This window comes from Drosophila subobscura, chromosome A (assembly GCF_008121235.1).
Source record: "Drosophila subobscura isolate 14011-0131.10 chromosome A, UCBerk_Dsub_1.0, whole genome shotgun sequence".
NCBI classification, from domain to species: domain Eukaryota; kingdom Metazoa; phylum Arthropoda; class Insecta; order Diptera; family Drosophilidae; genus Drosophila; species Drosophila subobscura.
This window is the reverse complement of record NC_048530.1, coordinates 7,564,057-7,590,813: the sequence shown is the minus strand read 5'-3', so window position 1 is coordinate 7,590,813 and position 26,757 is coordinate 7,564,057. Positions and strand designations below refer to the sequence as shown.

The following is a 26,757-nucleotide window of genomic DNA, read 5'->3' as shown; positions in this document are numbered from 1 at the left end:
GGGCTCCACTCCCACTGCACTGCTGAGCAGTTCTGTGAGCATGCCATCGGGTGTGGACGCCACAGAAGAACAGAAGAACTCAAAGAACTCAAGAAAGTGTGTCAGACAGACGCTTGGTGGGAGGGAGGGGAGTACTACTTGCTGGATGGAGTGGAAGAAAAGTGAATGAGAATGAATATGAATATGAATAGTCTCACTCCCCGCTTGCCAGCTAATTGGATGGCGAATCATCAAAGTGTGAAAACGAGCAGCAGAGTGGGTGTGGGCGCATTGAAGTGGGGTTTCGATTGGATTGGAATGAAGATTAAGATGAAGATGAAGCTGTGGGTTGGACGGGGCACGCGACGGCAATTGACGAGGCATGACGATGCACACAGCATTCCGGCATGCGGGACTCATTTGCATACCCCAGACTTTCTACTTAAGATTTGAGTGGAAGGTACGGTAGGTACCAGACATGGGATATACTTTCTATTTTCTGGGCGATTGGGGTACTCACCCTTCAACAGATGCTGCAAGATGTTGTCCTTGTGCTCCTCGGAATGCGGCTCCCCGAGCACGATCAGCAGATAGCATCCGGTCAGGGGGCTGGGCGGACCCACCATGCCACCGGCCAGGCTAGAGGCCACACCGCCGCCGTCCGAGCCGGCCGTGTCCAGCGGTGCCCGTCCACCGATCTCCGACGGTGGCAGAGAGCTGGCACCGGCATCGGTGGCCGCATCGTCGCCAACATCGGTGCTACCACCGGCCTCGTTGTCCGCCTGTCCCTGGACACCACCTGGTTCCTGCGACTCCTGCAACTCCGGCGGTGGATGCTCCGGTCCGTTACCGTCACCGTTACCGCTGCCGTTGCCATTACCGTTTCCATTGGTCATGGCAATGGCACTGCCAACGGCTTCTTGGGTCGCGGCGGCCATAACGGTGTCACCCTCAGTCGCAACTGAACCCGCTGCTGATCCTCCTGCAGCCGACCCTCCACTGGAAGTTGTTGTTGTTGCCTTTGGCTGATCTCCCATCACAGTTGTTGTTGGTTGTTGTTGCTGGTTGTTGGATTTGCTTTTGTCTCTTTGCTTTCTTTGCTTTGTCACACAGGAAAAGAACTTGTTCTTACACTTAGAAAAAAAATACAACGGTTAACCGATTAACACTATGGTGAGCTCCCTCGCACTCTAACACACTCGCACTGGCACTTCCACTGCTCGCTGCTGGCTGTCTGTCTCTGTCTGGATTTAACACTCGCAAAATTTCTTGGAAATATTGCGGTAAACCGTTCTCTGCGGACTGCGGATTGTGACTGCGACTGCGACTGCGACTGAGGGGCGAGTGTTGGTGCGTGACGCTGACTTCTGCTGCTGCTTCTGCTGCTGCTGCTGCTGCTGATTCTCCTTCCTTTTGCTTTTGCTTTTGTTTGTGTTTTCGTTTTTTGTTGTTGTACTTTTAGTTGTGTGCTGGCCGTGACTTTTGGCGCAGTCTTTTCTCTGCTTTTCCCTCCGAGAAGACTAGAGAATTGTTCGCTTAATTGGTTTTCGTTTCGTTTGGTTTTTGTCTTGCTTAATATTTCTGGAATTGGAATTGGCTTTGGTTTTTGCTTTTGTTGCTATTATTGTGCACACTTCTTGAAGCTGTGGTCTATGCTTTCTTTTGTTTTTTATTTTTTAATGCAAGTCTCTTTGGTTTTTATTAGTTTTTGCTTTGGTTTTTCTTTGGAGTAAGTTTTTGTCTGTTTTGTTTTTGTTTCTTTTGCGGCAATTGGCGTGTTCTCTGAAGTATATTTTTCTGTTGTATTAGTTAAACGGTGTATACATTAGACGTACAATACATATATCGCATATGTATGTATCGTGTATATATTTGACGTATATTTAGTGAAGATTTTGGACTAGCTCTTGGTTTTTCGTGTTTAGCAATTTTTACTTTTTACTTTACCTTTGGTTTTGCGTTTTAGTTGTATTCGTAATAGTTTATCAATAATAATTTTTTGGTTTGTGTTTGAAACATGAAAATTCGATTTTTTTTGGTTTTTCTCGCTTTTGTGGTTTTTATCTCTCGTTTATGGTTTTTGGTTTTTGTCTGAAATGAATCAAGATCCGAGATCCGAGCCGATGATCTCCGTCTATAGCCTTTCGGGGCTATATTGATTCTCAGTTGGACTTTTCGCTTTTAGCTCTCTCCGCGCTTGCACGGCGACACTCTTTCCATCTATCGTCGGATCTGCAAATGAAGAATATATCGTTATAGATCGTAAGGAAACAAGCGATTCTATCGGTCTGTCTGTCTGTTTGTCTTTGCAATATGTTTTCCCAAACTCCGTAACAGAACCCCTGCAAGTACATCCTCCCCTTCGCTTTCCTTTCTTTTGGTAACATGAATAAAATATTCTACACAATCTGTTCCTGGAAATGAAGTTCAGTCCAGAAATACTCCTAGTTTTTCCTAAAGGAATCCTACTTCTTTCATCGTCTGATGGTTTCCCGTCTGCCTATACACTTCCCTGGCGTAATGCCCATCGAAATATGACTGTCATCTCCACTCTCTGCTCTCTCCATTTGTGCCGCAACACTCGGTATCCCAGCGGAGCTGGCTGCCACACAGACCAGACACAGACACAGACACTGCCACAGCCACAGCCACAGACACAGCTACAGTCACAGCCGAGGCGCAGGAGCCGGGCGAGGAAGGGCCGCCGGAGGAGAAGGAGTGGCTATAAAAAGACGAGCCACAGACAGGAGGCGGCCCTCGGCTCTGCAAATATAAAATGCATTGAACTTTGGCCGTCTTGCAGATATAGACCAGCGCACATATGCATCATCAGGGGGGACAACGGGACGCGGGGCAAACATCAGCGCGATTCCCTGGGTGGACAGACACACGCCCCAAAAAGATGTCGTCATCGGTTGGACGCGCTCCATGGCAACGACAACGACAACGACAACGACAGCGACAACCACGACGTGGCAGGCGACGGCGACGGCGACGTCATCAGCCTGCTACACCAATCCCTCCCACCCCTGGCCGGTTGCATGCGAAAACTATAAAAAGCAACGATGGGACGGACAGGCATAGGGGAGGAGAAGGCGGCAGAGGTGGCAGGCTGAGCAACTCCTTTTGATATTTCTGTCGCCCTTGCTGTTGTTGCAATCCTTCAACTTCTGTGTCTCTCCAACCCCATCTAGCCGGCCTGCAGTCGGTCGGTCGCGTGCCCCAGCCCGAAGGTGGGGGGCCCTACGTCTCGCTCCAGTGCCTGCCACTCCGGATGATTCACCACAGAGCACCACCGCGGAGTTGCCGGCCTGCATTTGGTAGGACATTCCCTGTACACCCTTTGTCCGCTCTGCAGCGTTGCCGTTTGCCGGCGGCCATGGATGATGGATGAGTTTTCTCTCCTGCTATATGGGAACACTCATGTGTCCTCCATCCACACAGACGGAGATCTGTGCATTGCTTTGATCTGTTTTGGACTGGACAGTGGGATCGGTGGACAGCCTACCTATCGATCGACTGTGGGAAGTGCGGACTGGGTGGGTTGGGGGATGGTGGAAGTGAAGCAGAAGTTGCACCATCGCCAAAGGAAGTTGTAGAATCAATAGGTCACACACACACACACACACACACACACAAACGCACACACACACAGACATTGTGGCAAGGAAAGCACGTGCTGGTGGTGGTGTGCCGGGGTAAGAGTGGAGAGTGCTGGAGGTGGAGCGTGCACCAGTTCTTGCACCACGTTATATGATATCACCGCAAAAAAAAGAAGCCACAGTAAAAAAAAGGAGCACTTGGAAAAAAAAACGTATAGTTAATTGCAACAATCTATTCTTCGACTCTGAGGCATGTGGCAAGTTGTAACTTGCAACTTCCTCCTTTGCCCAACCGCCTTAAGATTTACATTTGACTCTATGTCTCTCTCTCGCTCTCTCTCTCTCTTTCTATCTCTCAGTAGTATCTGTGTGTCTCCTGCTTTTTGGCTGCTCTGCTGGCGCTGGCTGGGGGGCTCTTGGTTGGATTTCGATCCCTGGCGTGTGTTCTCCCGTTTGCTGCAAACGTTTTGAAAGCTCGACGACGACTGATTCTACGGACGAGCCAAGTGGCACCACGAAGCGACGACTACGACGACGACGCCAGCAACAGCAACAGCCACAGCGGCAGCGCCATCGACTGCGACAGCGACAGCGGCGTCCATCAGTCGGTAACTCCAGTTTTCAGCTGCTGCTGCTGCTGCTGTTATTGGAATTTCCAGCTGGGGCTGGCTGGCTGGCTGGGTGGCTGCCTGGCGCAGCGCTGCTCCCCCGCGCCACCTCCTTGCACAGCTGTGGGCCGAGAGGAAGGCTCGTCGTCGTCGTCGTCTTCGTCTCCTTGCTGCAGCTGTTTGTTGTTGCTGGCCGGCTCGGGGCGGCCGAATGCTGATTCGCCGCTTCCAGCTAACGGTTATGCCACGGTTCCGTTCGGTTCGTTCCGATTTCGCCTCGTTACATTTTTTTGTTGTTTTCTGGGCCGATTCGTTTCGGTACCGGTAACCGGCATTGGCACCGGCACCCGGTCCAACGCTGCTCCGACTCCTGACCCATGCTCCTCCACCTTTAGCAATTGTCGGTTTTTCCTTCAAGAGTTTACATTTTGAAAGCGTTTAGCTTTGGTGCTTACTTTTCAGAATTCACGTAGACTTGGCAGTTGGCGCCGGCTAAGGGAACGGCTAATCTCTCGCTCTTTGGTGCGACCGCAACCTGGTAGTCGACTGCACAAGACACTCGGGGAACAACAACTGAGGGCCAGGCAGCCCCCAGACTGTCTGGCAGCGCAGCGACAGTGGACAGTGTCGGGAAAGCCGACGGTCGGAACTGTCGGGACTGTTGGGAATGGAATGCGGCGCAGTCCTGGAAGTCGCTAATGAAATTACGCAATTTCCAGTAACCGTTTGGAGCAAATGGTACTCGAAGCGAGGATCGGTCAGTGGCACTTCCAGGATGTCATCATCTCAAGGTGTATTCCTTGGCAGCTGATGCTCGCCAAAGAGTGTTATCCGTATAGCTACTACCTGAAACGATCTGTGCAGGGAATGGACTTGCATTGGGTACTTCTCCACTCCCAATGACCCCCTTTACCAACTGATATGGTCTACCGCAACAGCAAGAGAAAGAGCCACAACAACAGCAACAGCAACGACAAGATGAGTAGCGTCGCAGAGGCGCGAACAGCTGCCATGGTGCCATGGAAATATTGATTTTACCGCTGTTTTGGGTGCCGGCTATTCGGGTACGAGCCGAACGGCACGACTGTGTGTCGCGTGCTCGTGACCACCACCCAGTGCCCACCCTCCCGTCAGCCCACTGTCGTCTGGCACCCAGTAAAAACAGCTGACTCTTGCTGCCTGTCTGCGTTTGTGTGCGTGTGCGCTGGCATGTGTGTTGTGTGTGTGTGTGTGTGTCTGTGCTTGTGTAACGCTCAGCTGAGCGGACCAACCAACCGTTGGAATTTTGAAGTTGAGGCATGCCGCACACATCTTGGCATCTTTGGCTCTCCTGCTGCTGCTGCTGCTGCTGTTCGCTGGGATGCAACATGCAAAGTTATGCCACCACCAACCCGCCCCCCCACCGCATGACATGACCGTCATATCGGAGCAGAGCAGTGCACAGCGGGGCAGAGAGATGGATATGCCTGCTGCTGGTCTGATCATGAAATGCAGTCAGCCATTGCCCTGACCTACGACACTTTCTCCCCACCTCCCAACACTCCTCCTCCTCCTCTTTCAGTTTTACTCACCTTTTGGCTGTGGTATATACTATGTATATCTGTAGTATTTTTACGGGATATTTTGTATTTTCACTTGGGTTTTCTTTGCTTTTGGTATTATTATGGTTTAATCTTCACATTACCTTTGGATGGAACCAGTTGCTAGGCTGCTATTTGCTGATTTCCTTCTGGTTTTAAGGCTTTTGTTCTCCCAACCTCTCTCTGTCGCTCTGGGTTTAGTTTCTTTGGTATTTTCTATATTAATAACTATGCACAAAAATGGACTGCTGGGCACTTTATCTGGCTTGGATAATTATTATATTGTTATATTTTCAGCACACAAAGCGGACGCGATTGGCATTAAGCGATTGGCATGAAACTAGAAGTAATTTGAATATTGTTTACGTTAGTTTTGGAGAATATTTCTTCTGGCTCGTTGGCAACTTTAAGTTTCAGAGTTGCCCGAAACCGAAATAAACTTTAGACGGATATTGATTTTTAACTGCTGTCACACTCTCTGCTGCCGCTGCTGCTGCTGCTACTGCTGCTGCTACTGCTGCTGTCGGCGCCGCTTCTGTCGCTGCTGCTGTTGCTGCTGTTCCTGATGATGGCGCTGTCGAGACCAGCGGGGCGGCGCCACCCCGTTGCACCTAATTGATTGATTGCCACAAGTTCGAGCTCCGGCGAGTGCTCGCAACAATTCCACATTAAACGGTTTAGCAGTTTTCGCTTCTTTTTTCAAGCTATGGTTATATTATTTTTTACGTAGCTTTTATTTTTTGTTCGCTGGCGACTACTGTTCTCGGCTGATTCTGGACTCTGACGACTCTGGACGCTGTTGGGGCTCTGCCTGTGCTTCTGCTATGGCTCTGCTGGGGCTCTGCTGCTGCTGCTGCTGCTTGTGCTTGTGCTGTTCGGACCAGCGAGTGCTGTTATTCCCGTTGCCGCTTAACCAACAGCCCCCCTCCCTCCGCGCATCAGTCATTTCCCGCACAACCTTTTGCACATTTTTCCAATCCAATGCAAAACACACTAACACACTTCGGCCTTCGGTCTTCAGCTTCGGCTGTCGCTTCGTCTTCGGGCGCTGGCTCCTCTTCTTCGGTCCAAGCTGCGTTCGTTTTTTGGCACATTGGAAGCCCCCTCGGGCCCCCCTTCGAGCCGCACAAACATGTGATGGAGCCGCGCACCTCGCCCCTCCCTCTGCCGAAGCTTCCAGCGACGCAGGCGCAGGTCTCGCAGCCGCAGAGCCGAACAGCTGATTGCCGACGACAGCGAGGGAGACGCCAAGCCTTCAGGGGGGTATGGTACATGTATGGCATGGGGAGCCGGTCGGAGCGCAAACCGTAGAGCAGCAGCCGATGTCCGATGCCGTCGGTAAATGGCAGAAATGGAATGCAAATGTAGCCGCAGGAAATGCCTTGGGATATCGGATAGAGCAGAAGAGTTCACAGAATTGCCGGAGATAGCCTCATGGTGAACGCAGACTACGAAGTCCTTTATGTACACCTATTAAAGTCTCCTGTAAAGCCTGTACATGTAGCTGATTTATGGGAATTCATGGAGACCAGCATTTTATCATGGTGCAATAATGAGGAAATTATAATTTCCAACAGGCCTCATTTTCCAGAGTCCATGCATACAATGGTAGCTCTTGAACCCAATCAGAACAGGTCCCGGGCTCTACTTTCAAATAAATTATTATATGTCTTATATCGTAGCTTGCAAATATCCATGGAAATTGTTTAAACCAATCGAAATATCTGCCAATGCAGGTATTCAACGACCTTTATGAAAGGTTCCTTAGAATCGGTGTTCACTTCGGATTTCGAACCATTTCTTCTTGCTGGATTGAATACCGCTTATAAGGATTTATGTAAAAAGTAAGTAAAAATACAGCTTTTATATTCTGATATGAAATACGCTTTTTTTTTTTGCTAAAGTCAAGAGCACGAAAACTACTATAAATCGAAGTCGTATTTTATGAATTTTTGTGCACAGATTTAAGCTGTGGGTTGAATCGATTTCGGACTTAAAGGCAGGTGATTTTGCTTAAAACTTCAGCTATTCTGTTGCTCGTCTCGGGGCTACTCCTGCAGCAGCCGCCAAGCAGGAGGAGCAGCAAAAGGAAACAGCGAACAGAAAGCGGCAGTAGAAGGAACCACAGGGGAACAAGGCCGAGCCACGCCCAGTTTAATCCAATCAGAGGCCCAAAACTCCCATCCAATGCCAAAGTGAGGGCGTGAGAAAGGGGAAGGTGGAAGGGAAGAAGAAAGCAGGAAAAAGAAAGACCAAAAGCAACAGAAACAACAGCAGCAGCAGCAGCAAAGGCAAGGGCAAAGGACGGCGAATCCTCGAGCCGAAATTCGAAATTTGAATTCAGCGCTGGATTTCATTTAATTATAACTTAACACGAAATGGCGTTGCAAATACGAGGCTGGCGCCGGTTGCAAGTCGAGGCAAATGCCTATAGACCATGCCCCACCCCGGCTCTGGCGCTTATAACATTTTGCGACACGACACACAGGTCCCTCCGCCCCACTCCACAACACATGAGAAAAGGAGGCGGCGAGGACGATGGCAAAGTTGAAGTTGCAGTTGGAGCATGCCAAAAATATTGAAATGTAATAAATACGAGAACAATGGAAGGTGAGGAGTGAATGGAAGGTGGAGGGTGGAACAGTGTCCGGGTGTCAGGGGGATGCAGGGAACAGTTGTGTGGGAAAGAGACAGCTGCACTTTTGTGGCACCTGCATCGCGTGCGCAGCTCACTTGTCCCCACCATTCCCTCCCCCGCCCTCTATCCACACGCAGTGGCCCACCAATCCCCATTTTAGCCCCTTTTTATGATGGCTATAAAAAGATATTTGAAAAAAACAGGAAGCAATTTTGAAAAAATATTGATAAAATCGAGAAAACAAACAGACACGGGACATGTGCATGTGTGCATGTGTGTGTGTGTGTGTGTGTGACGTCATTAATATTCTTTGTTTAGTTTTCATTTTCCACGGATATCCCCCGGTTCTGCTCTCTCTCTCTCGCTCTTATTCTTTTATAATTACGCTCATTATAATTGTATTAAATTTCTGGTGCTTTTTAATTATAACGGCACTCGAGCTCTCACTCACTCGCTCGCTGTCTCGCTCGCACGCTCATTTCCGTTTGGCATTTGGCGCCCACCTAACGCCACCTGGCGGAGCAATATGGCAGCAACAGCAGCGGCAGCGAAACAAATTGCGTTTTTATTAATTAGAAGAAACGGCGCAAAGAGAGAGAGAGAGACAGAGAGAGAGAGAGAGGGATAAGAGGAGCAACGGAGCAGCGGAGCAGTGGCATAAATCGGGGAGGCAGTGCAGCGGCAGCAGTCAACCCTTAACCCCCGGAATTGTGCCTGGGACAAAAGAAGAAACCAAAGGCATTTTCATGGCATTTCTAGCATTTAGTTGAGGATTTCTTCTTTTGTCGCTCCCCACCAAACCCCCCTCCAATCCTTACAGAGTTAATGAACGAGTATTAGATTAATTTTCCCCCCTTGAAGCTCCTGCAATGGCGTAGCTTCTTGCACCCCCAACTCCTTGTGGAGCCTCTCTCTATTGGGCTCATTTATTTCGCTTCTTTTTCTGTGTTTCTGTTTCTGTTGCTGTTTGCTGCTTTTTTTGTGTCCTTGCTTGTTTCGGGTTGCTGTTTGCGCCGTGTAATCCTAATAAATTTCAACAGCAAGCCCCGAAAATGTCAGGACCCCGTATCGTACGGACGGGCAGGAAACCTGGGTCTGTGGTCTGGCGGTCTGCCTTTGCGGTCGCTGCATTTTCGGATCGTTTTCGCATTGATTTTTCTTGTAGCTTACAGTTTTACACGTGGCTCGCGATGCCGGTAAGGCCGGAAACGGAAGTTGCAAGTGGCATGCGTCGCTGTCTGCTGTCAGCTGTCCGCTGTCCGTTGTCCGCTGTCCGTTGTCCACTGTTGACCGTCCGTTCTCTCTCATTGTCAGCTGTTGTAACAGGAAGCCCGCAGAACGAAAAGTTCAAACAGTTTTGGCTTTGGTTTTCTTTCTGGCTGAGATTCCGGGTTTTTTTTCGCCACTCCCCACGTTCCGGCTGAGCAACATTAATTAGAAAGGCGGCAAGGAGATGACAGTCCCTCGGGGCGGGGCTCACAAGTTGTGTGTGGCATTTGAACTGCTCTGCCACCACACAGAGACGAACGCTCAGACAGAGTGGGAGCAGCCGAAGGACCCAATAATCCTCGCATAACTCTGCGTCAGAGAGTGGGAGATAAAGGAAGAGGGAATCGATATTGTGGAGCCCAACTCCCCCCTCTCACTATGTCCACTCACTAATTATCCTTTGGACACTCAAAGCCAGCGGACTATTTACGTAGCCACTTACCCAAGACCCAGCCCAAGTGCTCAAGGTCGATGCTGAAAAGGAAGGTGTCCAACAAGCGGCGTGGCTGTGGGTGTGTGTGTGGGGTCTGGAGTGTGCCTGATATTCAGTTTCAGTTATTTTTACAACAGACCCAGGCGTAGGCCCAGGGAACTGGGAACAGGAACCCGGGGACAAAGACGTACACGAGAACCGGAGACAGACTTCTGGTGTCTTGATTTCCCTTATTTTTTTTTTGTTCTCTCTTGCTGCTTTTATTGTTATTAATATTTCATTTCCTTTTGGGGCAAACTTCGCCACAAAAACAGCAGTTCCCTTGCCCCCATCATCACGCCCCGCCACGCACTCGGAACAATTGCGTTTTATTATATGCCTCAGCCCACACCAGCCACAGCCACAGGCCCAGCCCCAGCCCACCCACACTCTTAGTCCCGAAATTGCGTCGTTTCGTTGCCTAAAACATGCACACACACACACAGACAACACACACACACACACACACACACACACACACGCATACATTGCATACTTTCGGGCATTTCGTTATATCAAGTTACAAAATTCAAGGTCAAAGAGCCAGCTGCCAGCTTTCTCTTGTCTGCACGCACCCCCCAAGTGGCAGATGGAACTGGCAGAACCACCCACCCCTCAATGGTGAAGGCAACGACATCCCCTCGAATTGGCCGAGTTGAATGATGTTTACGTTCGCGTAATGAAATGATTATCCCCTACAAACCATATAAATGAACATAAGCAACCGATTAATGGCACTAGTCAATCCAAAAGTGAAGCGTGTAAGCGTGCCAAATGTGGCAGGCACACCAGTTGCAAGTCATCCGGCGTGGGCACTGCCATAAAGGTCATGCGTGAGTTGCTAATCTTCGGACAAGGATAACGCTTTGTTTCCAAAAAACGTGAAACATCGTCTTGCATGTCCATCTCTATGGACTCTTTTTATAATTATTCAAGACAAGGGCTGATGGGACTTACTTTTATTGAATTTGTAATATAAATCCCATTGAAAGTTATTGCTTAAGGAGCATCATCTGTTTATCTGTTGGACACGTTTGAGCTTCAAACTCAAAGAATTCACCATACTCCAATATCGTAATTGATCGCTACGAATCTTTATTTATCGATCATGCAATTGTAGCTCCTGCTTTGGCTTCTGAGTTTTTAAAGTTTTCCCAATGAAACTGTATAAATGATAGCCCAAAATCTGTATCCCCTTTATGCATATGTATGTACCTATATTTATCGACATTTATTGATCCTTTAATGGTAGAATCCTGCACTGTGTGGTTGTTGCTGCTTCAGAAAACAATTTTCTTTAAAGGGCCAGCCCCGCTTTAATTAAGTCTCCTTTGTGGCCCCCGTCAGCTGGCATTAAGGCCAAAAGGTGCTCTCAGTTTTAGCCGGTTTTTGTTGTGTTTTCGTGTTGCTGTTGTTGGTGGCTCTACCGCGGCAGCTATTAAGGCGCCACCTGCTGGGCGTTGGTTGCGTTTTATTTGAACTGCCATCGCCGTCGTCGTCGTCTTCGTCGTCGTCGTCTTGGTCTTTGGTTTTGCCTGACGCTATCGCTGCTGCTGCCACTGTCATACATTTTGTGATACCCTGCACAGGGAGTGTCCACACAGTTGTTCAGCCGTTTACCCTCCCACACATAAAATGATCAAATGGCAAATTACTTAATCAAAATTTAAAGAATCTTTTAAACTCTTTCCAAGGTACACAACACTTATGAATGTACATATTTACAGACCTGTGGGTGCATTTGTTTGCTCTATTTCTCATAGATACTTAGTATATTTGATGTCTCGACTTTGATTGCCCCTCTCCTTGTGCTTCGGTTTGCTGTGGGGAAAGGGACACACTGCAGGGGCTCATTGTGGCACAAGTTTTTGGCGTAAATCGATGCGGCAGCCACAGCAACATAAAGTAAAAGGCAACACACACACACACACACACACACACACACACACACACACTGGGCAGGGTACGTGGAATGGGATGGTAGCGTCTTCTTGTTACCTTTTCCTTCGGTTTTTTGAGTGTCACTTTGGATTGTGAGCGGCTTTGACACGTGGCAAGTTAAATTGAAATGCCGCCGACATCGCTGTACACATCTATTAGGGAAACGGAGAACCGGAGAACGGAGAAAGTGGAGACGGGCAGGGGCATTGGGCATGGGTCGGGTTCGGAGCTGGGGCTGGGGCTGGGGCTGGGACTTGGGTCGCTGTTGCCCAAGGCGGCACTTAGCACTGCCAAACTGCCGAAAGAAGGAAAATGTCACCTCGAAAAGCGACCGGAGTGAGCGATGTTCGCTCGACTGCAACCTGCCAAGAGGGGATTCAAATGGAGGCCCAAAGGATATGCCGTGGCATCCTCTGATTTGCACTGTTTTCGTTTTCTTGGTCCTTTGTTGGCTGCTCCTCCCACAGCTCCACACAGATTCATATGGAACCGAATGAATGAAGGCGGCAGGCAGGCAGGCAGGCAGGCAGGCAGGCAGGGAGTGGTGCAGGGTGGAGCGGGGGTGGGGGCCGAGCCACTTGGCTCTGGTCAGAATGATAACCGCAGGATCCCCACAGTCGCATTCGCCATTGTGTCTCAGAGCCAAGAGCAAATTCAATAAAGTCCGCCAGTCCGCAGCAGTTTTGTGCAGCATTTGTCAGTTGCCAAATGGCTAACATGTCCTTCTGTCTCAGAGAACTCAGTCCCCCCGCGCTCTCCAACTGCTCTCCAAACTGCCATTCAGACAGCCATTCATTGCGTCAGTCTGGCAGGCTGGCAGGCTGGCAGTCAGGCATGCAGTCAGTTGGCCAATTAAACGACGAACCCAAGAGGGGGCTATGACTATGACTAGGACTAGGACTAGGGCTGGCTGGCTGGCAGGCCAAACGAGGACGCACATTAGAGCCAGGCCCGAAAGGACAGGCCAGAAAGGATTTATGCAGTGCGGCACACACAAACACACACAAACAACACACAGCACACACACACACATGCTGTGGGGATAGTGGGTCAGCAGTTGGACAACAATTCCGTCGCGAGTTGTGTGAGTGCGTGTCTGCGAGTGCCCTCAATATGTGTATTGGAAGCAGCCCATAAATAAATAAGCCATAAAACGCTAACGAACGAATATAACAGCCGAGTGCGAAGGGAAACACGGACATCATCTCGATCATCAGACCCAGACCCAGACCCAGTCCTCCCACTCCCACCTTCATAAGATTCAAGCCGCTGCCAAAGGTGGAAATTTTCCTTTGGCTCCATTGCATCATGCAGCAGCAGCAGCAGCAGCGTCTTGTGAGGCACTACCATCCATCATGAAATGCCAATGTGCATTAATTGAACCGCCCATACACACACACACACACACACACACACCTACAGCAGCTGCTGCTGGCGATGCAAATTGCATAAAAGGTCGCCCCTAATGAGGGGGGTAAGATTATTGCAACTGATTGATGGACACTGCAGCAGTGATGGAGGAGCTGCCGCCCCCAGACTGGGCCTCGGATCGATCCAGCAATCAGATTAATCAGCTGGGTGAGGTGGGGGTGGGGGGTGTTGGCTTCCCAAGACGAAGCCGCAAAAGCAAATCGAATTCAAATTACACAGTTCCAGAACAGGGTCTACGGATAGCTGAAAGGACAAGTGAGGTCAGCGTCAGCCCCAGCCCCAGCCCCATCCCCGGCAGCACCAGTACCAGGCAACACTCAAATTACAGGACAGCCGCGCCCCAAACCCACAATAGAAAGAGAGAGATAGGGAGAGAGAGAGAGACACATAATTGGCGAAATGACAGGGCAGGCCTACAGATCGGGAATTACTTAACCCACAAAAGAGGCTGCCAAAAAACACACACACACACACACACTTACAGAGGGGCAATGGCAATGGCAGTCTACCAGTCTCCCAGTCTCCCAGTCGTGCAGCATACGCACAGGCGAGGCGCCTCATTCATTCTTCATTTCCCCCTGCATCCCCCTTTGTTCCCATTCGGCATTGTTCCTTCAAGTTTTTCTTCCCCCTTTTCTGTGCCCCTTTACAAAATGTCGTTAAAGGGGCATATACATTTTCTTTGTAGATATAACAGCCAGAAGATTACGAGTAAGCCGCAGAATAAGTATGTAAAATTAGAATTAATTATTTGATCTACCTGTTTGCAGAATGCTGTTTCGATGGGTTCAATATTCGTGCTGGAATAATTTCAATAAATTGTTATTTGGCTCATTGAACACGTGGCACATAATGCACATACATAATTATACAACCAAATATGTGCTGGGTATATCCGTGTCGAGACATGTGTCCTATGCTCTACACAGACGTTCCGACTGGCTGCATGTTTTACATATTTGTTGCCCTCTTGCGGCGGGTGTTTCGGCTTTGCTTTTAAAGCCAAATATCTTGCTGAAACTTTAAATGGAATCACTATAACGTATTCCTCGTGGATTTAGCAACTAAATCATAAGCAAATCGATGTTACTAGGGACCTCCTGGTGTATACAACCTTAGACTTTGGACAGGATAATGTATCTGCAGCATGCTGTTGCTGTTGTTGTTGCTGTTGCAGTTGCTGTTGCTGTTTTCTTGTTGTTGCATAATTTTATGCAAGGCTTTGGCATTGTTCTCTTCCACTCTCCTACAAGTCGCAGTGCGAAAGAGCGGGAGGGAGGGAGGCAGAGGGAGGGACAGCGGCAGCTGCTCTGAAACTCCCTCGAAAGCCAACTTTAGTTTCAGTTTTACATTTCAGCTTTGTTGGGCCAAAATGCAAGTAGAAGCAGGGAGTAAAGAGTGCGGAGTGCGGAGTGGGGAATGGAGAACGAAGAACGCAGAAAGCAGAAAGCAGAATGGAGTGCAAAGGGGGAAAAGTTGTAAGGGGGCGAGGGTGGGGCTTCAATGGTAGGTGCTTGGCCGGGCATGTTTAACGGCTTGTTGGCCACTTTACGCCCCGTTGTACGCGCCGCACCCGCTTCCCCCCTGCGCCCTTAGTCCACCCTTCGCACTGTGAAACGAGTAAGGGAACGAGCACATAAATTTACAACAACAACAAAAGCACAAGAATGGAGCACGGCACACAAGTACACACGAATGCAGACACATTGGCATACAAACACACACGCACACACACACACACACACACACACACACAACTATTTATAAATACACGAGTTTGCGTGTTAATTAAGAGTCCGTTCCAGAAACCGCGACACACACACACACATGCCACAATAATCTCAGCCCAAAAGTGCACAGAAATGTAATATTTATTTTTTCAAACATTTTCACAACAACCAAAAATCTTTGTTACCTCTGCTCCATGAAGAAAGGGTTAAAATAATTAAGAGTGCTCCAAAGAATCAAAATCATAGATAATGTTCGTCTCCACCGAATTCGTTTGAATTCCTATTACAGCTAGAAGTAAACAAAAACAGACTTGAGTGCATCTGGCCCTCCTTCACGCAGTATTAATGCCACAGCAAAAGGGCTTTTCAATGCCGTATTAAGTTTCAATTTGTGGCAACTTTGCGACTTGTCTGTCGTTTCTTGGGTTGTTCCTGAAAACGCTTTAAAGAACTTTCCACCAACTGGTTTAAGTTTTCTGGAATGTTGTTTCCTTTTCTGCTTTACTCCTTTCATTCCGCTCTCTGCTCTCTTGTCGCTTCGCCTTTTGCCACTGGTTTGGTTTTTTGTGATGGTGATGGTGATGGTGGGCGTGGCAGGTGGCAGGTGGCAAATCAAAGACCACATTTGTGCCCACCCGACTGCAATATGTTTTAAATGCCAAGCAACTATGGTGGGGACGCCGCCCATTAAGAGTGCAAATATACAAGTAAAATATACACGTATACCCCATGTTGGAGGAGTACAGCCGTACATGGTGCACACTCATCTGCTTATGGAAATATCCCCATGTGGAGTATGTATTTTGTATGTAGAAGGGTGCGGTGAGTGGGAGAGGGAGGGGGAGGATAGCGACGCGCCAGTGAATCGCCAAGTGCTCTACAGAAACTGCATGGAAAATGTGAAAAGCGGCGACAAATGTGTGGTGTGGGAGGAGGAGGGCTTAGGGCCCTTCAAGCGTTTGCCTGCTCGCATGTTGAAATAAAGCTGATTTTTGCACTCGTCCAGCGGTCAAGCCGGCAGGGGGAACTGAACTCCACTCTGCCATTTGCAGCTCTCTGCATCTGGCAATCGATCCATCAGTCAATCAATCAGCAATTCCCCCATTCGAATGGCCATCGCCAGCCAGCAGGTGGCACTCACTCACTCACTCGACTCTCAACTCTCAACTCTTTGTCTAGACATCTGTCAGAGTCGGGAGGCATTTTGATTTAATCGTATCTCCTGTCCAGATGTCTTCCCATTGGTGCCTCCAGCTTCACCAGCTTCACCACTGACCCTTTGGAGCTGTGGCGTCATGAAAAGTCGCTGCGGAGTCAGGGGTCGGAGGGGTTCCCTTTTGTACTTTCCCCACAGCTGTTCTCCGTGAGCTTTCTTCCATATGTTTTGTTTTTTTTTTCGTTGCCCTATGGTAAATAGGGGGAAAGCTCATCCAGCGTCTGGAATGTTGGCCACGTGTCCAGTGGAAGGACCTCTCGCTTCCACTTGCACTCGCTCTGTATCTCCGTATCTCTGTTGCTCTCTCTCTCGCTCCTTCTCTCTCTCTTTGCTTAGCTCTGAGCGGAGTAAAAGCTTTGTCTCAGTCTGGGCTCTCTTTTGAAAACGGAAACCGTAAAATAAAAAGCCGGCAAAGCGGCAGACAGAGATGGAGATGTGTGCGGGAGAGGGAGACAGTACATGTACCCTACCCCACTTGGAGCACCGACCGACTTCTCTCCCTCTCTCTCTCTCTCTCTCTCTGCAACAGCTCTCGGTTCTTGCAACATTCTAACATTATGTCATACCCGAAATTGTTGCTGTTGCTGCCGACGTCTGATGGGACAAGTTGCGGCATAAAATTATGATATGGAATTATTCTCGGATGGATAACGACGGCAATGGTGAATGGTGAACGGTGAATGATGATGGTGAAGGGGAAGGGGAAAGACGATGACGATGATGGCTGCCCATCATGTCCTTGTCATTGTGCTTGTCCTTGTCGCTGTCAGGAGAGCAGCACAAAGCACAGCCATGAAAATGTTTTGTGTGCAACATATTCGATGACTCCTCGCCGCCGTTCATGGTTCAGTGTCCGTTGGGGCTCTCCCTCGCTCTCTTTTGATCCCCCCGTTGAAAATCATTGAAAATCATTCATGTGCTGCTCTGCAGGATAACGCCAGCGCTAAGACCTGGAGTAGGTGGTTGACGAGTTGGTGGTAAAGTGGGAGGATAAGCCAGCAGCAAACCCCAACAGGAGAGGAAGGGAAGTGGGGAGTAGGGAAAGCCAGAAAAAGGAGCACAAATTTGAGGAGTAGATGGGAAAGTCAGACACTTTCAGTGACTGCAGGGAAATCTCTCTGGAAAATACACCCGCGAATATGCATAAATTACGATAACAAATAAATTGTCCGCCCAAGGGAGCTGGGCCCCTCTTCAGCCTGTCCGCCTGTAGAGCTCTCAGTGAGCGTCTATTAAATGATTCTTATTCCTTATTCTGGAGGAGACTCCTGCTCCCTTTTGGGCTTAAGTCTGGGTAGTGGTGCTTCCTGCTTACCCGGCAACTTTTTGGGATATTCTGAAAGAGAATTCACCTTTTTTTTGGAAAGAAACAGCGCCAGCCCACCCCACCAACATCCTCCTGCTTCTGTGAGCTTAGCACTTGGCTGAAATCCGCTTAAATGCCATTTCCGGCACAACAAAAGTGTTGCCTACTTTTTGTCGCCATTTAGCCGGACGGAGCATTGAAATGTGCGGCCAAAAATGAAGCCGCAGGCTTGCCAGGGACTGGGGGAACCAGAGGGGTGGGTAGGTAAAGGGGTGTGTGTGTGTGTGAGTGTGTCTCAAAAGCGACGAAGGCTGAGACTGAGGTTGAGGCTGAGCCGTGGCTGAGTCTGAATTGAGTTTACTGTGGGGACAAGTACAGTTGCCGCTTCTTTTGTTAGTCCCCGACGCCCCCGCCTGGGGGCCAGCTGCAATGCAGCTGCCATATATTCATTGCACTGCCTCTTCCCCCGCTCCTTCCCAAGCTCTCCAACCAACCAACCTACCATTTCTGTTGACAAAATTTTATTTCTTTTGAATTTTCGGGCTGTAGCGGATGAGTACAGTGCAGTGGGGTACGGGGCAGGAGGAGAGGGAGAGCTGGCTGCCTCGGGGCTAGTTGCATTGAGGCTTAAATATCAGCACTTGACACTCTGCGGCCATCGTCCCTTTCCCATCCGCTGACACGTTGTCCAGAACGGGACTGCCATTCCTTTGTTTGGTGCCGAAACCTCCTCCGCGCTCGCACCTCCCCGCGCTGACATGTTAATTGGGTGTAACCCTAACATTTGGCAGCCACATACTAAGTGGATTAGAATTAGGGAGCATTAACTTCTTCCTTGTAGCATATTTTATTCATTTGTTTGCATTCAAACCAAAAAATTATACAATTGTATGAGCTTTTCAACACCTTTATGTACTATATTTAAGATTTTTCTTCTATTTATACACTTGATAAAATAAAATAGAAATAAAAAAGAAACATTTCATAGTTTCCCATACCGGGAATTGAACCCGGGCCTCCCGGGTGAGAGCCGGGTATCCTAACCACTAGACAATATGGGATGGACAATCCTTAAGGAAGTTCAAGCTAATACAAATATGAGCTTCACATCTAAAAATATATGTGTTTTTTTTGTATTCTTTCAAGAGAAGTTTATCGTAGAAGAACAAATTTGCTCCTGAGGGGAAATCTAAAGGGAAAATCTCACACTTTCCGATCGATCTGGTCGTTGGGGAAATTCTTGAGTGCGGAAAGCAAATAGGGGTATGAGTGGTATGCGCCAAGAAGTTACTTGAGCCCTTTCAAAATGTTGCACCTCTGCATCCATCGCCAATCCGCTGATGGCTGTCTTGGAGGGGAAATTGCAGAATTCTTCCCACACACTTTTGGGCCCAACCAACGCACAGACAACAATATAACCCAATAAAAAACAGAAGCAGCAGCATCAGCACCAATGCAGGGTCATAGGCTGGTGCTGAAGCTGGTGAGGGGGGTGGGAGATACAGAGTCCCGTCCCCGCTAGATCCAGAACTGGTTCACTTTCAGTGCATCCAATACACTGCGCTCGCATTCATGGTCGCCTGGCCAAATTGGAGCATTTATTGTACAAAAAATGCACAACGGAGCAGCGGCCACAGACGGACGTGGGCTGATTCCAGTGCGTGAGCCAGGTTAACTGAGGGGAAACGCATCGGAAATCAGCAGAAAGAGAAGGCAAACGACTGATTGTGCAGCTTTCCCCTCGAAAGCTCAGCGGAGAAACGAACCCCTCACTGAGCATATAGTTGTCCCACTCTAGCGGCCAATTGCAGCAATATCTCCCCACCTTGCTGGCGAGTGTGCGTGTGTGTGGGTGCGTCTGTGAGTGCAATGAAAATCCAGCCAACGAGAGAATGCAAGAGGGAGAGCGAAATCTAGTCGCACTCTCTCTCTGCAGTGGGAGATGAAGAGCATTGTTGAATCAAGTTGGCCATTCGCCTGCTGCCGGCTGCTGGTCGCCTGCTGGGCCGTCTAGGGTAAGTTCCTAGAATGTTCATTCCAATAAGCCACCACCATGGCCGGTTGCAACATCTCGCGCAAACTGATCCAATTGATGGCAGGCAAATTTCGTAGAATTCACCCGATGCCAGCAGGCGTCCAGCGCCGCCAGCAGGCCGCTCCCAACCGGGACCAACATGTTGCGGCCACATTGGCGAGGGCGACATTGGAATCGCGTCATGCTCGTCGCTAATTCAGCAGGCAAACAGAGATAGAAACAGCGGCAGCAACACCATAGCCTCAGAGCAGTTGAGCACTAGAGCTGAGGGGCAAACACAATTACAAGAGCATTTGGTGGAGGGGCGGCAGAAAACCCGGACACGGCCAGGATGCTATGGATGTGGTAGATGGAGAGATGGAGATGGCCTCCAATCCCATATGGGCACCGGCTGGCAACACATATTGTATGTGCATACGTAGTACGTAGCAATGCCAAGGCGCCCGCGCAACAACATCACGGAAGCGGTAGCAACAACCACAACGCAAGCTGGAGGTACCGGTACGGTACGCAGTGCCGACGGCTTCGACACTTTCGTTTTCTTGTTCCAACCAACCGCTGGCCGCTAAATAGGCGCCCAGCATGCCGCAGAAAGCGACCGAAAACAGTGCCAGCAGCTGCCAGACAGGGTGAGACAGGTGAGCCAAAGCACATGCGATATGGTTGTCCCACTTGCACCCAAGCACCTGCACACTCAAACGCCGTTTCTCTCTCGGGCTGTTGCTCTCTTTGGAGCTTTTCGCCACATGTGGGCGGGAGCTCAAACTTAAACGCAACAATGAGTCATCATGGTATGTTTGGCAGTGGGTTGGATTTTACTTTTCATGCATTGCATTTTATGCGCAGTGCTTCCTAATGTCCATACCCAATTTTATCTCCGAAATTTCCAATTGGGAAATATTAAAAGCTGGGTTTAAAAGCATCGTTGGGAAATTTTGGGAAAAGGGAAATTTGTAGACTTTCTTCATGGCTTCTCTTTCTAACTTGGCCGCTGCCTCTGCGCTGCTGGGCTCCTGTTCGAAAATCGACTGACTGGGCCCCTGAATTCGTCGGGCAATACGAAAACTGTGTCTCGGCGCGCCGACTGCATCCGTCAGCAGTCAGCGGCAGGGGAAACTAGAGGGGCAGCACCGCGAATGCTGCGTTCAGAGTGGCAGGGGAAACATCAGTCGTCACAGTGGTACAACGGGGCAGCAGGGCAGCAGGGGAAACAACAGCAAAACGGTTCAGCGGGTGCCGGCAGGAGAACGACGACTCATGGGGAAGCGATGCAGAGGAGAAACTCATTAAAAAAGTTCCTTATAATTAATGGAAAACCACCAGAAGAACAACGGCCGGCACGGCTCCACTTGTGCCCAAGCCCCAAGCCTCACACTTCACACCTCACACACACAACATTCATCCCTCATTGCGGCTTTTCCGCCCAGCCAATTAGTGAAAAATGCCCACCCCGCCACTAGCCCCGCACCATCCATTGACCACAAAAGGCGCCTTCTTCATTAGCTGGCGCACATTTCGACCTACGCTTTTCGCAGCGCATCTTCTTCTATCCTATTACGCTAACATCTTCTTAATTAAAAAGCTGGCAACAGCTCGTTCCAGGCCATCCCCCTGCGTGCGCCGGATGGCCGCTGGCGGATTTTTAATTGCTTAATTGGAACTGCGTGAAAGGTGGCAGGGGTAGGGTCTGGGGCAGGCGCTGTGACAGAGTCGTCCTATCGACACAAAGAGGGGTCCATCCGAAGCCGCCTGTTGCCTACTGCGCTGAGCACATGAAATATTCACCACGAGGAACACGAACGATGAGCCGAAGCCATCATCAGCATCCTGGCTGTGGCTGTGGCTGCGGCTGACTGTGCTGTCAAGGTCGTGTCCCCAGGGCCTGCTGACTGGCTGAGCAACCACCACGCCCTAGATACGCCTCAAACTCAGCAGATGGAACAGGCGCCCAGTAAGCAACAGGATGGCCCGCTACAACATGGGGCAGGACGCACGACACGACACGACACGATACGAGACGACGCAGGATGCGGCCGGAGATGCTGCGCATCATGCAATCGCCAGATGCCACTTGCCCCACATTGCGGAAGATGATGCAAGGCTGGGGTAATATGGGGTACTCCTTCGCCGAAAGCTCACAGAGTAACAGCTAAAAACAGGAAGGATACACGCAACCCAAGGCCCCACCCACCCAGTGAATGATCCGAATGACTTTTTGGTTTCAATTGTTCATAAGTTTTATTATTTGCTGAATGCTCTCAATGAAGCGATTCATAAATTGTGGGGGCGTGTACGTACGTATCTACAAACGTTTGCTGAATGGATGAACCGGCAGACAGCGCAGCGGGGGGTCTAAATCGTATCCTGGTCCATCCAAACTCGTAATTTACATACGTACACATATGTATATATATATATCATATATCATATATTATATATTAATTTGTATTGTATAATTGTTTCCACTTCTTTTTTGGTTAGTCATAAGTATAGTTCCATATAATATGGTATCATATATGTATGTATATAGTATATAGTAAAGTATATTATGTATAATGCATGTGTATATGTGTATATAAATTTAGTTAACATTAATTCACCAAATACTCGATACAATCCAATGTCTCTCCCCAGCACTCGATCCGATCCCGATACGATCCTACGCACATTTCAAATTTCAAGCGATCTTCTAATACTCTTTTTCTCGTTAGTCCTTCAGTTAACATCGATGCAATACAGTTTTCTTGTATATATAAAAATTCAGTTGCCACAATTTGTATTTAATTGAAACGAGTGTTGTTGATTGGCTGATTGATCGATTGAGGAGTAGGATGTGGGGATTGCGGTTTTGTGGGGCCGGCTGTTGCAGGGGTGCTTGGGATTGACAATTAGTCTTTGGCACATTTCAATCGATATCGCTGATATGTAATGGGGGAACACACGCATTGTGCTTTCAGGGGGTTTGGGAGGCGGAGCAGAAAATAAGGAAAATTAAATGATTTTCTTAAAACAGAGATCTTGAAGTAGCTTGAGACTGCACTGAACTCTTTATGGAGAGCTTCCAAAATAGTTTGTAATCCATTCCAACATAATGAAAATTTCAAGGCAAGAAAGGACACACTGTAATCTTTCGTAGGGTATTCTAGGCTCAAGGACTCGCTTCGATGCAGAGTTGCTACGTACACATAATGAACTTGGAATCGTTTCCTGGATTATATTTGTGAATTCTATGACCATTTTGTTCTGAGGGAGGCGCTGCCATATGCCATGAGAATGCTTTGACCTTTTGTGACATGCTGCCTCTTCTGTAGAGATTTCTCAGCCACAAGTGAACTGAGCACACATTTCGCAAGCCATGTACAAATAACCCTACTATTTCTATATATACTACACATATTTATGTATGTTTGTATAGGCATGTGCACTTGTAATTCGTATTCACATTCGCTAAATCGCTAACAACAATTCGAGTCGAGTCTTGGCTATTTCTAAGTCTATGGTAAAACATTTTTTTTGGCTAAAAACATTATCTGATTCTGCTTCTGCTTCTGGCTATTCGATTCTGATTCTGGTTCTGATTATGCTCCCTCCGTCTCTTCTATCGCTCTCTATCGCAAGCCTTGGCTTTCAATGGGAATCTAACTTACTTCACTTGGTTTGATTTCGTTTCGATTAGTTTTTTAATTCAATATTCAATATGCAATTCAATTCAACAAACAATGCGCTAAGGTTGTAACGTTTCGCTAATTATTCAAATATGTTTTTGTATATAGTATCTATCATCAATTTGCTTTAATTTTTCCCATTTCATCTAAACGTTTTTTGTCGTATTTTTGATAAATTTGTAATATAATAAGGCCGCTGGGGGCAACTGCTATGAAAAGGCTAAAATATCTACCAACAGATATAGATAGTATGGCTATGGGTATATTTGTATGTAGATCCTGGTGGCGGGAGAAAGGAGAGACGGTATAAATAGATTAATAGATCGACTTGTAGCTAATGGAAGTAACCCTCTTTTCCTGTTTTCCTCTCTAGTTTTTTTTTTTGATTTAATATATTTTTTTTGTTTTGTTTTTGGTATAGGCATGATCTGGTTCTGCTGCGCCTGTTCTCTACAAATACAATCTATGCACTCTTTCAGCATTTCATTCTGTTCCTTCTTTCTACACATTCTACAAAGGGACAGGGACTGGGCTCATATAGTTAAATTCAGTTTAAACTCACTTCTGGTTCTGTTTCTTCACTCAAATACTCGTATTTAGGGTAATTTTTGTCTTTTTATGTGTTTACATCGAGGAATGTATGTATGTATGTTTGGATGTGGGGGGATGGGAGGATGGGATGTGTGTTGTGTGTGGTTGTGTTGATTGCCTGCTAGTCAGGGCCTAGATTAGTAGTACCTTAGTGGAGGGGCCCCTGGCCGGAGGCATTAAGTTACAAATTAAGTTAGAATAAATACAAATAGATATCAAAAGATGTACAAAAAGTTACGTAAATAAAATCGCATAACAACTTAGGATTACGAGGGCACAGCAATCGAGTGTATAAACTATGTATGTACAGCTTAAACGGAGAAGGTATATAGCGAGGGACAAAGACAGACTAAAACAGATGAAAACAATAAGAAACAATAAATACATAAATAAATAAATGGGATGCAGGCGGAGTGATGCAGGCGAGTGGGAAGATAAACAGATAAAAAGATACAAAATCAAAATCAAAACAGAAAAGACAGAAACAGAAACAAAACAAAGAGATAAACAAAAATCAAAAACAAATAATAATGAGATGCACTTCAACGCGTGTGATGATGCTTTAGGGGGGGGCTCTTACTTCGCTGCCTCGCCGGAAAAGGATATGGCGGCGGCGGCGGCCGAGCCCGACACAGACCCTGGTGTGGCCGACAGCGCCATCTTGGAGAGCGTGGCCAAGGAACGTTTCGGGAATGTATTATTGCCATCCGACGGATCCGAGAACAGTTTGCGGAAGCTGCAACAGAGCAGTAAATATTTCATTATTATAAATTCGCTCGAGAATATCATCTAATTTGATGTATACAAATATATTTTCATACAATTTGCGTATGCCCGACTCGGAGCTCTTCTTCCAGGGCGCGTCGTCCGGCTCATACGGCAGAGGTCCCTGCACGGGCGCATCGTGGCCAGGCGGCCTAAGCACCAGAAACAGTTTCGAGAATATACAAAATTGATTTACATAAATCCCTATTAATGCTTCACTCACGTCTCCCCAGCGAGTGGGGGCTCCAGTTCGGCTGCCGCTTCAGCCGCCTCCTCATCGTCGTCGTCATCATCGTCGTTGTCTGCCAAATGACCCTCGTCATCGTCACTGTCATCCGAGCTGGAGATATGCCGCGACCGCTTGGCCTTCAGCTGGCTGGGGGGCTTCAGCTCGGCCAGCTGCTCGTTGAGGCCATCGATGGTGGTCAGCAGCTCGTCCCTCTCGCTGATCAGCTCCTTGAGCTCACGCGTGGTATAGCGCGGCCGATTGGGATCGTTCTGATCATCGTCGTACGACTGCACCAGATCCTCGTTCTCCTTCTCGGCCAGACCGAGGCGCTTGCGCAGCTGATTGATCTCCCGGCACTGGTCCTGCAGTTGGGCCAGGAAATCGGCTCGCTCCTCGCACAGCGTCTTCACCTGTGCCTGCATCAGCTTGTGGCGCCGCCTCGTGTCCCGCTCCGAACCCTTCAGACGCTCCGACTGGATGTTGAGCTAAGCCCGAGGTAACCGAGAAAGAGAATTCGAGTTAGAGTTCAAGTTGGGTTTTGGGTTTTTGGTTTTTGGTGGACTCACATGCTCCAGCTCGCTGTACTTGTCCTGGAGCTCTCTTTCGCGTTGCTTCAGCTCGTCCCGCTGCTTGTAAATCTGCTCCTTGAGTCGCTGCAGCACCTGGGTGTCGGACAGGGCGCTGTGCAGCTCATTGTTGGTCATGCTGATGATGCTCTCGGTGAGGCTGGCGCCCAGGCCGGAGCTCTGGGCGGAGGAGGACTGCAAGTCCTGCGTCTGCTTCACCAGCCGCTTGTTCTCGTCTTGCAGCGAGGAGACTAGGTCCACCAGCTCGTTGGTCTCGCTGCGCCACTGCTCCTCGATGAGCTCCAGCTCTTTCTCGAAGCGGCGCCGGAACTCGGCCTTCTCCAGCTTCTCGCTCTCCAGCTGAGTGATCTTGTCCCGCAGATCCTGTATGGTGGCGTTCTCGCGCTCGTTCTTCGTGGCCAGCGCCTCCAGCAGCTCCAGCGTGTTGATGATCTTCGGCATCAGCCCACTCACCGCGTCCGTTCCGAAGCGATCCATTATCCGCTCGTACTCCTTGCCAATATCCGAGGCCAGGTCGTACACATCGACCACGCCGATGTCGTCGATGGCGTCCAAGACCATTTCGCCCATTTCATTGAGATGGAATCCGGGCATGGAGCAAGGCACGGGCCAGCAGCAGCAGTACGGATCGTCCGGTCGCTTCTCTATTGTCTGCCAGCAGCTGGGACCACTTTTCAGGGTCCAGTTTCCACCAGATGGCCAGATGGTTAGCTTTCCAGGTGCTTGGTGCTCCGTGTCAGCGGCCAAGTGCGCCAGGTGCGACAGTTGCCTGGAGAAAACTCCGTCGTAAAGGGAGGGGGGGCACTGTGTAATCTGCCAGTTCGGTTCGCACACACTGAGAGACACACACAAACACACACTCTGTGGGCGCAGAGGGGGCTGTGAGGAAGGTACACGGGTATTATGTTCACATTCACTTTAGCTCTTGCTGCCGCTGCACTGCTGCTGCTGCTGCTGCTGTAGCTGCTGTTTCCCACACATAAACAGATTGCTCTTTTTTTGCAATTTGTTCGCTGCTATGAGTAATATGTACATTAGAGGTGTCAAGCCATCGAGTGCTCTATCGATACTATCGATATTTTGCTGCTGGCCGCTTCCACCGATGGGTTTGCG

At 48.8% G+C, this 26,757-nt stretch overlaps 2 protein-coding genes, 1 long non-coding RNA gene and 1 other non-coding gene across 5 annotated transcripts in view; all 4 read right to left on the bottom strand.

Moving 5' to 3' along the window:
* LOC117894677 (microtubule-associated protein futsch) overlaps positions 1-1,031 on the bottom strand; it is a 41,846-nt gene extending 40,815 nt beyond the window's left edge. Inside the window, 1 exon segment of the mRNA XM_034801858.1 lies at positions 500-1,031. Coding sequence (XP_034657749.1) covers positions 500-1,016 — 517 coding nt within the window. The 5' untranslated portion in view covers positions 1,017-1,031.
* Positions 1,032-2,127: 1,096 nt separating this feature from the next.
* Positions 2,128-6,102, bottom strand: LOC117896594. The gene is made up of 2 exons (XR_004649035.1): positions 5,761-6,102; positions 2,128-2,211 (listed from the first exon to the last, which is right to left on the bottom strand). It is a non-coding gene; the product is annotated as an uncharacterized LOC117896594 (long non-coding RNA).
* A 12,659-nt stretch (positions 6,103-18,761) lies between these two features.
* Positions 18,762-18,833, bottom strand: Trnae-cuc. Its single transcript has one exon. It is a non-coding gene; the product is annotated as a tRNA-Glu (tRNA).
* Positions 18,834-22,556: 3,723 nt separating this feature from the next.
* On the bottom strand, positions 22,557-26,688 carry LOC117896578 (RILP-like protein homolog). 2 transcript variants are annotated; one of them, XM_034804997.1, is made up of 6 exons: positions 26,405-26,538; positions 25,624-26,367; positions 25,052-25,542; positions 24,885-24,980; positions 24,644-24,799; positions 22,557-24,412 (listed from the first exon to the last, which is right to left on the bottom strand). In XM_034804997.1, exons 2-6 carry the CDS (start codon positions 26,236-26,238, stop codon positions 24,298-24,300), a joined length of 1,473 nt encoding a protein of 490 aa, XP_034660888.1. In that variant the 5' UTR covers positions 26,239-26,367; positions 26,405-26,538; the 3' UTR covers positions 22,557-24,297. The 2 variants fall into 2 exon arrangements, with proteins under 2 accessions (XP_034660888.1, XP_034660878.1); XM_034804987.1 differs by having other exon boundaries at positions 22,557-24,799; positions 25,624-26,688.
* Between the last annotated feature and the right edge of the window lie 69 nt (positions 26,689-26,757).

Excerpts from the sequence above, each read along its gene's own strand:
- LOC117896578 (XM_034804997.1), bottom strand. The coding sequence starts at position 26,238 with ATGCCCGGATTCCATCTCAATGAAATGGGCGAAATGGTCTTGGACGCC. Across the intron at positions 24,981-25,051 it reads CCCCCACTCGCTGGGGAGAC|GCCGCCTGGCCACGATGCGC; the intron begins GTGAGTGAAGCA and ends TCTGGTGCTTAG. Across the intron at positions 24,800-24,884 it reads GAGTCGGGCATACGCAAATT|CTTCCGCAAACTGTTCTCGG; the intron begins GTATGAAAATAT and ends GCTCTGTTGCAG.